The sequence below is a fragment of the Bos indicus genome, chromosome 10 (genome assembly GCF_029378745.1).
Source record: "Bos indicus isolate NIAB-ARS_2022 breed Sahiwal x Tharparkar chromosome 10, NIAB-ARS_B.indTharparkar_mat_pri_1.0, whole genome shotgun sequence".
Classification (NCBI taxonomy): Eukaryota; Metazoa; Chordata; class Mammalia; order Artiodactyla; family Bovidae; genus Bos; species Bos indicus.
Genome location: NC_091769.1, coordinates 65,343,345 through 65,355,408, shown reverse-complemented (window position 1 = coordinate 65,355,408; position 12,064 = coordinate 65,343,345). Strand labels below are relative to the sequence as shown.

The window sequence follows — 12,064 nt, the reverse complement described above, 5'->3', positions numbered from 1 at the left end:
TGGCTATTGTAAGCAGTGCTGCAATGAATATAAGCTTGCGTGTATCCTTTTTGACCATGTTTTTCTTTGGATGTATGCCCAGGAGTGGGATTGCGGGATCATATGGTAGCTCCATCTTTAGTTTTTTAAGGAATCTCCATACTGTGTTCCATGGTTTGTATTTACTACGGAGTTGGTAAAGTTAGTTTATGTTTTTTAACATCTCTCTTCAACTCTACTTTAAGTAGAAGAAAAGTTTTCTGAAAGATTACCTGTTCAGTTAATTTCAAATTTCTAATTACATATCCCAGATGTTGCTTCAAAAAAAATTTTTTTTAATTCTTTTTAAGTCTACATTTCTCTTAGTTTCACAGCCAAACATTGTAATATGTTTTTACTGTCAAGTGGTTGTCATCATCTCTGCTACTGAAATACTGTGCTTTTCTGATAAGATGAAATTTGCTATAAAATCTGGAGTGTTTCCCCCAGAAAACACATGACAGAGATTCGGATCTTTTGCTTTCGTATCATCCTTGTGGGTGGGGGGACTTCTCTTGTCTGCCCGTCATACTTTTCATGTCTAGATTATAGCCTAGATTTTAATGTATATATTTATCATCTTAAATTATGTGCTTAAATAATACTTTGTACAACACTAAAATGTATATAGAATTATAAAAAATCATTTTAATTCTTTTTTAGGCTATATCATACCTAATTTTGGTAAACCCAAAGTTTTCTGGGAACACAGTTACATTTGCATGGGGTAGGAAGGGGCTATGCATTTTGTTACTATTCTAAGATATATTACTACTAGTTTTTATTAATATAACTGGATAATTCAGTAACACTTAAGTCTTTTCCACAAATGTGTGTGTGCCCTTTATTTTGAATTTTTAAAATAATTCCTGTTTCCAAGGACCTGCTACTTTGTCTGGGTATACATTTCCACAGTAAGCAAGATATTCCCTGAAATAATTAATTTACTCTGTGATTATGACATGTTAGTGTAAGTTGCAAAACAATACTGAAAAGCAGTCAGTTCTGCCTTACTTTAATGTCTTCAAGTTAAATTCCTTTTGTTAAGGGCCAGTATACCTAATGGTTATTACCCTGGAAAATAACATACAGAATCTACTTCTAATACTGAATATGTAAAAATCTTTTGGCATATTTTAATGCCATTTTTAATGAAAAAATAGAGATGGTGTATATAGATATGTATAACCCTAAGAGTAGCTTTTTTCCTTATTGCTAATGTTAAAGGTAACATATTACAGAAGAATTGTGTCTCCTTTTGCTGCAGTATGATGCAATCAGAATCAATCAGCTTTATGAGCAGGCCAAGTGGGCTATTCTCTTGGAAGAAATTGAATGCACCGAAGAAGAAATGATGATGTTTGCAGCCTTGCAGGTAGTGAAGAGTATTGGTAAATTAGACTTTAAAGGGGAATGGGTAGGGGATTATTTACATGGTAAAGTGGCATAGTAATTCCAGTAGTATTTTGATATAATGTTTTATTTTTTGCTATGTAGAAAGTGAATAGACACTTAGAAGGCAAAATATGTGAATTTAATTTTTTTTGTCTTATGTAAGAGTTTAGTGGCATACTTAAATATTTAATTACTTTTCTATATTTTCCGACCCCCAGATCTATATTAGCTTAAAGCTATCCATTTTTCCCCTGGAAATAAAATCCATATTAAAATTCAGATTTCTGCAATGAAGCCTTGCATAACTTCGTAAATAACTGGGAATGGTACTATTTATAAAATGGGCTATGGCAGAAATTAATACCTTTTAAGATGATAAAATTTTATTAGACTAGTGAAACTAAACATAAATAAGTCTTTAGAATGATAATTCCTTAAGAAGCAAGTAACCAACATTAACAAATGTGGATCTTGCATACCACCTATTTCAGAATTATAGTAGGGCTTACTAAGAAATTGATGTCCACTGATCTCCCCTCTGGTAAAGTAATATTAGGACAGCACCCACAGTTCCGCATTCTTAGAGACACTGAGGTCTGACCACTAGATTAACCTTTCTAGATGAATCATTTCAGCTATCTAAGTGTTCTCGGATTATGGTGGAATTCCATTTTTGTGTAAAGTTCTGATTAAGTTGATGTTCTTTGAGTATTGTAAGCAAAAAGAACATTTAGTTTTGAATGTCTTTTACTTTAACAGTGATTTAATTCTTCATTAGAACACAAATAAAAATGCTCTCCATCTTCCATATTCTTCTTTGTACCCAGAAAAGTTTCTCAGTTAAGACTCACAACATTGTTTTTTTCAAGAGGAAGAACAGCTCATTTCTTCTCTGTTTATATTCTAAAAGAGGGAAATCAAAATGAACCCCAGATGGAAAATGAATGACAGATGAATTAGTTTAATTATTTATTTTCTAGAGACTTGCTTAATCAGTTAAGACTCTTCTTTATGTTTCTGGATCATTAAGGCTACCTGAAGAATTTCTTGAATTAAACTCTAGAACAGTTTTTGGAAGATATCTCACTTGGTTACAGCATTGTGTCTACATTTTTCCCACTTAGAGTAAGGGCTTTTAATTGTCTAGTGAAAATTTTGCTGATGACAAAGTAATAAGAAAACTTGTAAAATGTATATGGAGAAAACCACAGCTTTTCTTATATATTATTTCATTTTTTAAAAAAAAGCCAATAGTTACATGCAGTGCCCAGCACATAGTAGGTGTTCAAAAAGTAGTTACTGAATGAGTATACACATAGTCAAATTGTCACAGAAATGGGACTATTCTGCGGTTTTCCCCAGCTCCCACCCCATCCAGTAAACATTAGATATTCCATTTCAATTCAGTAGAAAAACACCTCAGAATGCTGGATTTTAATTCATGGAGACTAAATGCCCCAAAGCATAGCTTTCCCTGGACCATTTTAGAATCTAGATTCAGTGAGAGAAATTTGGACTACAAATCCCCTGAGTTGTTAGAAGCCTTCCCAGAGACTGACCAAAGCCTCTTGGAAGCCATCCAGCACAAGAACAGGGAAACTCGGAAAATATGGCAAGGAGATGCCTAGTATTTTTTATTTTAAACATAGGCTGCACCCTGAATTATTCTCTTATTAGAGCTTCTGGTTCCTTGTGTAAAATAAATCTACAATAGTAAAAAGAAACAAAGTACTTCAAAGTAAGAAGCTGTGGATTTTGAAAAGTTAGAAAAGTTAGTAACACTGTTTTTTAAGCATTTAGATCCAATCATGTAACATTTGAAAGCAAAGCTGGATTTTATGACCAGTCCCATTCACAGCCAGGATTTCTCCAGTATAACTCATAAGGACCTTCTGCATCAGATTCATCTAAGGCACTTAGCAGCCTGGGGCCCAGGCTGGACTCCAGATTTGCTGAGTCAAAATCTCTGAGGGTGAACCTAAGCATCTCTATGTTTAATCAGATCTCCATATGCTTCTTATTATACTCTGATATTTGAGACCACTGCCTGAGAGCCTCAACCTACCTCCTTCATGGTTTATGAATATGAAAGTTTCTACCATTATAAGGATCTCATTTCAGCACAACTGAAGATACAGCCAGAGAGTAGTAGTTGTTAGTTGCTAAGTTTGTGACCCCATAGACTATCCCAACTGTAATCCACAGACTATATAGCCCAGCTGTAGTCCTCTGTCCATGGGATTTCTCAGGCAAGAATACAGGAGTGGGTTGCCATTTGCTTCTCCAGGGGATCTTCCTGACCCAGGGGTCGAACCTGTGTCTCCTGCATTGGCAGGCGGATTCTTTACTACCGAGCCACGAGGGACCATAGCTAGAGACTAGTCATTATTAATTCACTAAATCTTAAAATGGAGGAACCTCTTGGCCTCTATTAGTTAATTAGATAATTGGCCTCAGCATTAGTTTACTAATTGTTCCCATGAACAGATTGTATTTGGTGAATGAATCCTTAAGAAACAATGATTGCTACTTATTTAGTGGTCTGAAAGATAAATGATTAAGTGATTTAAAAGTTCTGCTTAACTTTGTATAAAACCTCCTAAGTTTAGCCTCAGAATCTAAACATTAATATTTGTTTTAAACCATTTATCTAAGTGTGTTTAAAATCATGACTAGTTTTACACCCAAAGATTTTTTTATGTACATATAGGAGGACTTACCACTACTTATTATGTATATACATATATGTATATGCGAGTATTCATGTGTGTCAGGGTGGTGTATGTATTCACATATAAACATGTTTATTCTTATGTATAAATGACAATGAAAATTAGGTTTTCAGCATTGAATTGAAGATGGGGAGGCAGTGGAACTTTAGTTTTCAACATAATAGCGATAACTAACTTCCCGCTGCAGGGTAATAGTACCTAGCAGTAGTAAGTAGTAATAGTAGTAAGATAAGTAAGTAAGATAAGATAATCAGTGTTAATGCATTTATTCAGACCTTATGCATAGTCTGTTCAATTCATCCAGTTGCTTCTAGCTTGTGTGCTAGACATGGAATACTGCAGGGGGAGTGGAGCACTTAAAAGTCACTGCTCGTGTAGAGTTCAGTGGAAGAGGTGTTAACTCTAAATCCTAGGGATTCCTAAACTGAATTCATTTGTGTTTGTCAAAAAAATCCTTTTTTGAATAAAGATTTATTAGCAAGTTTAGGACACTGATTTCAGGTGCCATGCCCATCATTTTTCTATCCTTCTAATTCTTGGGAGACTTTTAGCCTTTCAGATTAGGTGACAAAAGGCATTCAATATAGATACAGATAATAATCTCACTTAAAAATTCATAGTCAAAAAAGTCATTTAAATGTCACTTTGGTTTTAGTATCATATCAATAAGCTGTCGATCATGACGTCAGAGAATCATCTGAACAACAGCGACAAAGAAGTTGATGAAGTTGATGCTGCCCTTTCAGACCTGGAGATTACTTTGGAAGGGGGGAAAACATCAACAATTTTGGTAGGGTGAATCTTTTGCCTATTAATTTAGTCTGATGCTTGTACCTTTTTTTGGAATTAGGTTTTCATGAAATGTTTGGGACATATAGAGAAATATTTAATGCTTTAGAAAATACAGACATAGATTTTCCAGAAATTTTCAGGGAAGTTTTTTACATTAATACTGTTTAGTCTCTAGTGCTTCCAACACAGTAGAGAGAGATCCTCTGCCAGTACAGTCTGCATGTTCTCTTACAAGTAGTGGGAGAACATTTCCGCAGAGGAAAAGTTAACTTCAAGCCATGGTAAAATCCGTTTATTGATCTCCAAATTTGAAATATTATGAAAAGAAGAATAAATAGATCTCAGTAAAATTTTTAAATGCTTAGATATTAGTTATTACAGAAGAAACACTATTCTCAGGACTGTTAAGAGTCAGAAAATTTCTGTATGCAGCTATAAACAGTTTTAGTCATATTAGAATCAACACTACATTCTTATGGATTGTCTAAATGGCTGTATTGATCAAACTTTTAATAGCTTTTTATGCCATTTGAAAATACCTTTGTACTATATGACCATGTATATAATACCTTTAAAATCTTTATAATCTGTAATTTATGTAATTTTCCTTGTTGATTGAACAAGCTGGTTCTTAATATCAGATGCTAAACAGAGTTTCAGATTTTTTAAAAGTGAGAAAAAAATGTTTTCATTCTTTTCCTAGGGTGACATCACTTCCATTCCTGAACTTGCTGACTATATTAAAGTTTTCAAGTAAGTACAAAAGAGAAGGAATTCCAAACATTAATAAATAAATGTCAGTTTTATAGTCATGTTCACATTCTTGAAATTTATGTGACTGGCAAATTCATCTCTAAAAGCATTTGCCAGTTATTATGAAGACTAAATTATAACCCGGAAAAATTTTACCTTTAGAAAATTAAAATTCCTGTACTTATAAGTACTATACTTATAAAACTTATAAATAAGTACTGTACTTATAAAAATTTTACCTTTACAAAATTAAAATTCCTGTACTTATAAAACTTAAGTTGTTTTATCTGATAAACATTTTACTTAAGGCAGGGAGGAGATTGTATAACTTAGGTGGATTGCATCATGCAAATTCTGAAACATACGGTTCATATAAATCATCCTGCCTGGGTGAAAGCAGTACATAATGCACTGCTATTTTCTGTGGTTATTTCCTTGTTCAGAGCCCCAGAATTTATTGGATTCTATTCATTTGTTCATGGGATATTTTACAACAAGATTCCAGAGTATCTTATCTAGATTTTTAAATGGTTGGTCTAGTCATACTCCACAGAATCAAGATAAAGCAGAAAGAGGAAAGGAGGTGATATGGAATATAAGCTCTGGAATAAACCATTTATTGTAGCTGAACATAAAACAGCTCCACATAGTAACATTTCTAAGCTACTGACCTGATTTCAGATGCTGCTCCCTACCTCACTTTGTTTTCCTTTTACCCACCTTTTTCATCTACCTACAGTTTTCCTAATCCTCTTCCCCATGCTTCATGTTTGGCTTTGGAGTGGGAAGTGAAAGTCACCACTGCAGTACATCCCTAGAGATAAGCACTTCACGCACTTTAGACTTGCCAGGCAAACTTGCCTGTTTAGAGAGGCTCTGGAGGCAGCCCTGCGGACACCACGAACCTGCAGAACCCAGGAACCTTCCAGTTATTGACATTTCCTTCACTTTTACTTTCCTGTCCTTTCCATGTGACCTGCTAGTGATCGGGACAGTTACAACTGACAGAAACACGGGAATGTTATCCTTAGGGTCTTCCTCTGCCCACTCACTGTAATATCTCCTGAGCAGATTGAGTGGAAGAGGAAAATCCAATAACAGCAACAACTGAATATCACACACAAGACGAAAAGGGAACTGAACTCAGCATATATAAAACTTGGCCTCAGACTTTTAACATTGTGAGATTTTGCTGCTAAAATATAGCATTGATAAAGTTATTTCAAAAGTGTTTTTTTTTCCCCCTTCTAATTCTGTTCGACACATAGGCCAAAAAAGCTGACTCTAAAAGGTTATAAGCAGTATTGGTGTACCTTTAAAGATACATCTATTTCTTGTTACAAGAGCAAAGAAGAATCCAGTGGCACACCAGCTCATCAGATGAACCTAAGAGGTAAGGAAAGCCTTGGAATGACTGTATTGATTGTAGAATATCTATTAGCTAATATTCACTAAACTTCTTTTTGCTGGGGGGTAAAGCTTTTAGCAGTTCCTTTTGCTCCTTTAGGTACTTTTTTTAAGTTCAGTATTAAGCTTCCCGTGAATATTTTGTTCTAATCTCTGTGCAGGCCTCACATGCAGGGTGTGTTTCTACTTTTATCCCAAGTAAATCTGTGGCGTCCCTTTTCTGTTCTTCAGCATGAGGACATGTAGGTTTTCTCATTCTGTGGGAGCCGCCCACATATCTATTTCAGATTCTGCCTCATTCTCATCTCTACTGTAGTCCTCTCCCAGTTTTCGCTGCTGTCTCCCTTCATCATCAGCATCCTGCTCCTCTTCCTCACCTTAACAGGTAACCAGCTGGTTCAGCTCAAGTCCCCAGTCTCTTGGCTTTCTGACTCACCAGTGGGTTAGCCATCGCAGGGTTTTAACTGAGGTCTTCCCCTTTCCCAACACCTCTCGCCTGCACAATTTTGTTGTCTTCAACAGTGCTCTCATCCTAGCTCCCGGGGCAGCCCCAGGAGCCCTCTGAGGCTCCCTCCTAGCTGATGGCCTAAATCTCGTTGGTTTCCTCTTGCCTCTATAGATCCGCAGCTGTCTCAGAACAGGGGCTAGTATTTGAGCACACGTTGCTGCACCTGTTCCCACAGTCCTGTGGCCTGGACTGAGTCTGGCTGAGGGCTCAGAGCTACTGGTTTTAGTCTTTTTTTCCCCATTCAGGTCTGTGGAGTTACAGCTTCATTTGAGTTTTAGTGACTTCTGTTTGTTCTTCACGCTGCTTCTTCATCTCTTTCAAAAACCTGTTGGATGCTTTGGTTCAGGGGGAGGAGCATTTCCTCTCCTGGCTGGTATGGTTCTTCTGCAGCTGGAGGATGTCCTGCTGCCCCTTGCTCTGATTCTCTCTACACAGCCTTCAGCTGTACTTGCAGATTGCCCATGAGCCTCTCGCTTGCAGTGATGTTACTTAAAGCTGCCAGCTCACTTCTAGTTTAGACACCACTTCCTCTAGGAACCCATACCCCTGAGAACTGTTCTCCTACAGGTTCACACAGCACTCACCACACCCTTGGTCCCCAGCATGTGTGCTGAAGGATGCACTACACATTGGCTTCTCACTGTTCACACTCTTTTTACTGGCCTTCCCTCATAGCAGAGGCTGGAAGACTGAAGTACATTTTCCAGACTCATTTCCAGTGAGACTGAGATTCCAATCAGATGCATTCTTGCATTCTAGTCAGATGAATTCCCAACTGAGTTAAGGGGTTGGAAAGGCAATTAGAAAAGGATTTAAGTGTTTCCGGGCTCTGGAGTTACATCTGTAGATCTGTATTCTTTATTTTTTTAGTACATTGTGTATTAGAGTATTTTTAGTATATTTCAGCAAAATGTCCAAATCTCTACCCTATCTCTATTCTGCCTAGTAGTCATCTGTGAACTATTGCTTTATAGTTACATGTGTGTGTGCTAAGTTGTGTCCAATTCTTTGCAACCCTATGGAGTGTAGCCCACCAGGCTCCTCTGTCCATGGGCTTCTTCAGGCACAAATACTGGAGTGGGTTGCCCTGCCTTCCTCCAGGAGATCTTCCCTACCCAGGGATTAAACCCACATCTCTTATATCTCCTATATTGGCAGGCGGGTTCTTTACCACTAGTGCCACCTGTAAAGCCCATTTATAGTTACATACATTTTAATAAGGGGCTTCCCTCATAGCTCAGTTGGTAAATCATCTACCTGCAGTGAGGAGACCCGGGTTTGATTTCCTGGGTTGGGAAGATCCCCTGGAAAAGGAAATGGCAACCCACTCCAGTATTCTTGCCTGGGGAATCCCATGGACAGAGGAGCCTGCCAGTCTACACTTCACAGGATCTCAAGAGTCGGACACAACTTAGCAACTATACCACCACCACAACCACCACATTTTAATAAATAGGAAAACCTGTGCTCTGGGGTAGAAGATTGCTATGCCCATGTGTTGAAATTCTGTAATTTTCCTAAAACTTCTAGTTAGACTTACTGCCTTTCTCTCTAGGTCAGGAGTTTTAACTTTTGGATCTTTACTGTTATTTGTTACTCTGAGAATACATTGCAGCTGTCCTCTTGCTTCCCTTCCAAGCTGCCCAGGATCCACTCTGATTATCCACTCTCGATTTAGAGGCTTAATCTGTCTTCTGGACCCTATCTTCTCTGTCCCTGTTACATCCTTATTCTTCTCTCTGTATGACTGAGAAGTTAAGTCCTGGATGGAAAACAGTTTATAGAGTGTCCTAATCCCACTTCTCCAACATCTTTCCAAAGGAGTACTTTTCTAGCACATCACACTGGTGAGGGTAACACTAGCCTAAGAATCAAATGGCCTAGGTTCTGCTCTGCCACAAAACAAGCCCTGTGATTTTGGAAAAATAACTGTCAGGACCTTAATATCTTCCTATGAGTAATGAGAGTGTTGGACTGGATGCTCTCTAAGGCCCCTAAGATATCTAAAGTGCACAGTTCTAAAAAATGCAGGTCAGCAGATGCTGAGTGGTCACCCACGCCACCCACTGTGCCAGGTACTAGAGTCATGAGCGAGAACAGATTATAGTCACATCCCTAGGATGTCAGAGAATGTCAGGAAATAAACTACTAGAATTTGGGCAATAGTAGTACTTTTAAAAGTAAACAGTAGGTCAAAGGAACAAAGAGGTAAGGATGCTGTATCAATCTTCAGTGATTTTGGAGAGAATTAAGGGAAGCTTAATAGGGGAAATAACATTGGAGTTAAGATCCCAAAAAGAAAATTACAATCCATGAGAGGAAGGAGGAGAGTTGATAAAAGAGACTGATGTGCAAAATTGCATGGGGAAAATCATCAGCAGTCACGCGGAGGGTGGGTGAGGGGGCATGCTTCTGGAGTATGGAGTTGAAGCAGAGAGGATGAATCCTTCCCTAAGAGCTGCTGAATCCATTCCTTCTAAGAAGAAAGGTGACAGCAGGAGCTAGAGGATAAAGCTGCTAAGGAGATTGTTTTCTAAACTGGCAGCAGTGAAGTGACACTGAAGGATTGTGAATACGATAAGATTCATCATCCTTACGTTGGCTGCAATGTAGAAGAGTAATTTTGGAGTAGTGCTACTGATCCAGGTTACGCTTATCAGCATGGGTGGGAAAAGGGCGCAACTTTGTTAGATTCTCAGGACGTTCAGTCAATAGACTGGATGATTGAGCTGGGAGAGGCTGGGGAAGTGACTTGATCCGGGCTTGTACAGTTGGGTGGATAGGGTAATACTGAGATTGAGACTATATAAGAGCAGAGTTTGGGGAGGAAGATGAGCTAAATTTAATTGGGTTATTTTAAATTTGAGGTGCCGTGGTGTATCTGTTTGGAGCATGGGTAGGATCCATGCTGCAGATACTGACGTGGCAGCAGTGAGTATTCATAGTAGATGCAACCTTTGTAGTAGTTGTCTGTAATATGAAAAGGCTGAGAGCAGAGCCCTGCAGGATACCAATGTTTAAGGGACAGAGCAGATTAGAGGAGGTGGAACTTGCAAGGGAAATAAACAACAACAAACAAATATCTAGGAAGACCATGGAAATGAGGTGTGATAGAAGTTAAAGGACAGAGTAGTCAATAGCATCAAATGCTTTAGAAAAGTAAGATTAAGCTTCCATAAGATTTATTTACATGGAGGTGGTTCGTGGCCTCTACTAAGAACAGATTTAGCAGATTTCAGTGGGCTTTTATGCATGGGAGCCAAAGTACAGTCACTGAGATGGGAAACAAAGATAGCTTTTTGATGAACCTCATCTGTGACAGGCAAGGAGGAAAGAGGGCAGTAATAGAAGAGAGAGGCCTAAAATGGAGAGGTATTTTATGGTTTAAGATGGGAGACTCAAGGAAGTTAAATGCTGATGGAACTGTCATGTAGAAAGGCAGGGAGGTGGGAGGACAGGATCTCTGTGATGGAACAAGCTACCTGACAGATGGTAGGAAACTCTGCCTGCTCGGATAGGAGAGATACCTTTTCCTCTGTGTGGAAGTGAGGGTGGCCAGGTTTATCTGCTTTGGTGGCTGGAAGTTGGGGGACCTCATTTCTGATGGCTTTCATGTTCTTGGAAAAATAACAGGTGAGGTTGTTCTCTAAGAGTAGCATAGGAGGCCTGAGAAGATGTGAAATAAACATTGTTGAGGATGTCAACACAGAAGGGTTGCAAATGTTCAGGGGCAGACTCACGTTGGGAATCTACATGTTTCTAGTGAAATTTACCTGCTCAGTTTTGTGATGTTTTCCCCGCCCACCCCCACCCCCCCATCTTAGAGTGCTCAGCACCCAGAGCATAGGCAAATGAGAGGTAGGTGGTTGGGTTGAGCCAGGATTAAGGTTTTGCAAAGTGTGTGTAATGGAAAGACGGTGAGTCTGGAGAGTTGAAGGTGACAGCTAGTGAAGCAGGGTCCGGGCTGGACTGCAGAGAAAAGGTGGAAACATGGAGCCAATGGGGAGAGAGTTGTGGGGTCACAGGATTGGGTCTCCCAAAGATTTTGAGGGGATTTAGGAATGAAGAAAGATACATCTCTTTGTTTTAACTTTGCAGGTTAAACACATTGCCACACAACTTCCTGAGTGTTTGTAATGATTGTGTAGGAGTTACATGTGGTAGCTATTAATGTGAAGTAAATATTCTAAAAAGAAAGAGGGAGGGAAAGTTCATCAAATTCGTGATTGAAGTTAATTCTGGAGAGGAGAGGATCTCTCCTTTATCTAAAATGTTTTGTTTCTTTCATTTGCTATTTAAAACATTTATTTGATGAGGGAAAAAATGACAGTTTAAACATTTGTTCAGATACATAGAAGCTTATTATCTTGTTGCTTGTACTTTCTTTGTCAGGAGAAGTTGCTTCAGTTCAGGGACAAAGGCAACAGCAGGCCCTGCTAACAAGTTTGCATTCTTCCCC

General features: G+C 38.4%; 1 protein-coding gene across 7 annotated transcripts in view; it reads left to right on the top strand.

Moving 5' to 3' along the window:
• Window positions 1-12,064, top strand: part of FERMT2 (FERM domain containing kindlin 2) — a 77,039-nt gene that overhangs the window by 57,120 nt on the left and 7,855 nt on the right. For all 7 annotated transcript variants that reach the window (XM_070797615.1, XM_019968923.2, XM_019968922.2 and 4 more), the window contains 4 exons: window positions 1,286-1,393; window positions 4,801-4,935; window positions 5,641-5,690; window positions 6,959-7,083. In XM_070797615.1, coding sequence (XP_070653716.1) covers window positions 1,286-1,393; window positions 4,801-4,935; window positions 5,641-5,690; window positions 6,959-7,083 — 418 coding nt within the window. The remainder of the gene's footprint in view (window positions 1-1,285; window positions 1,394-4,800; window positions 4,936-5,640; window positions 5,691-6,958; window positions 7,084-12,064) is intronic.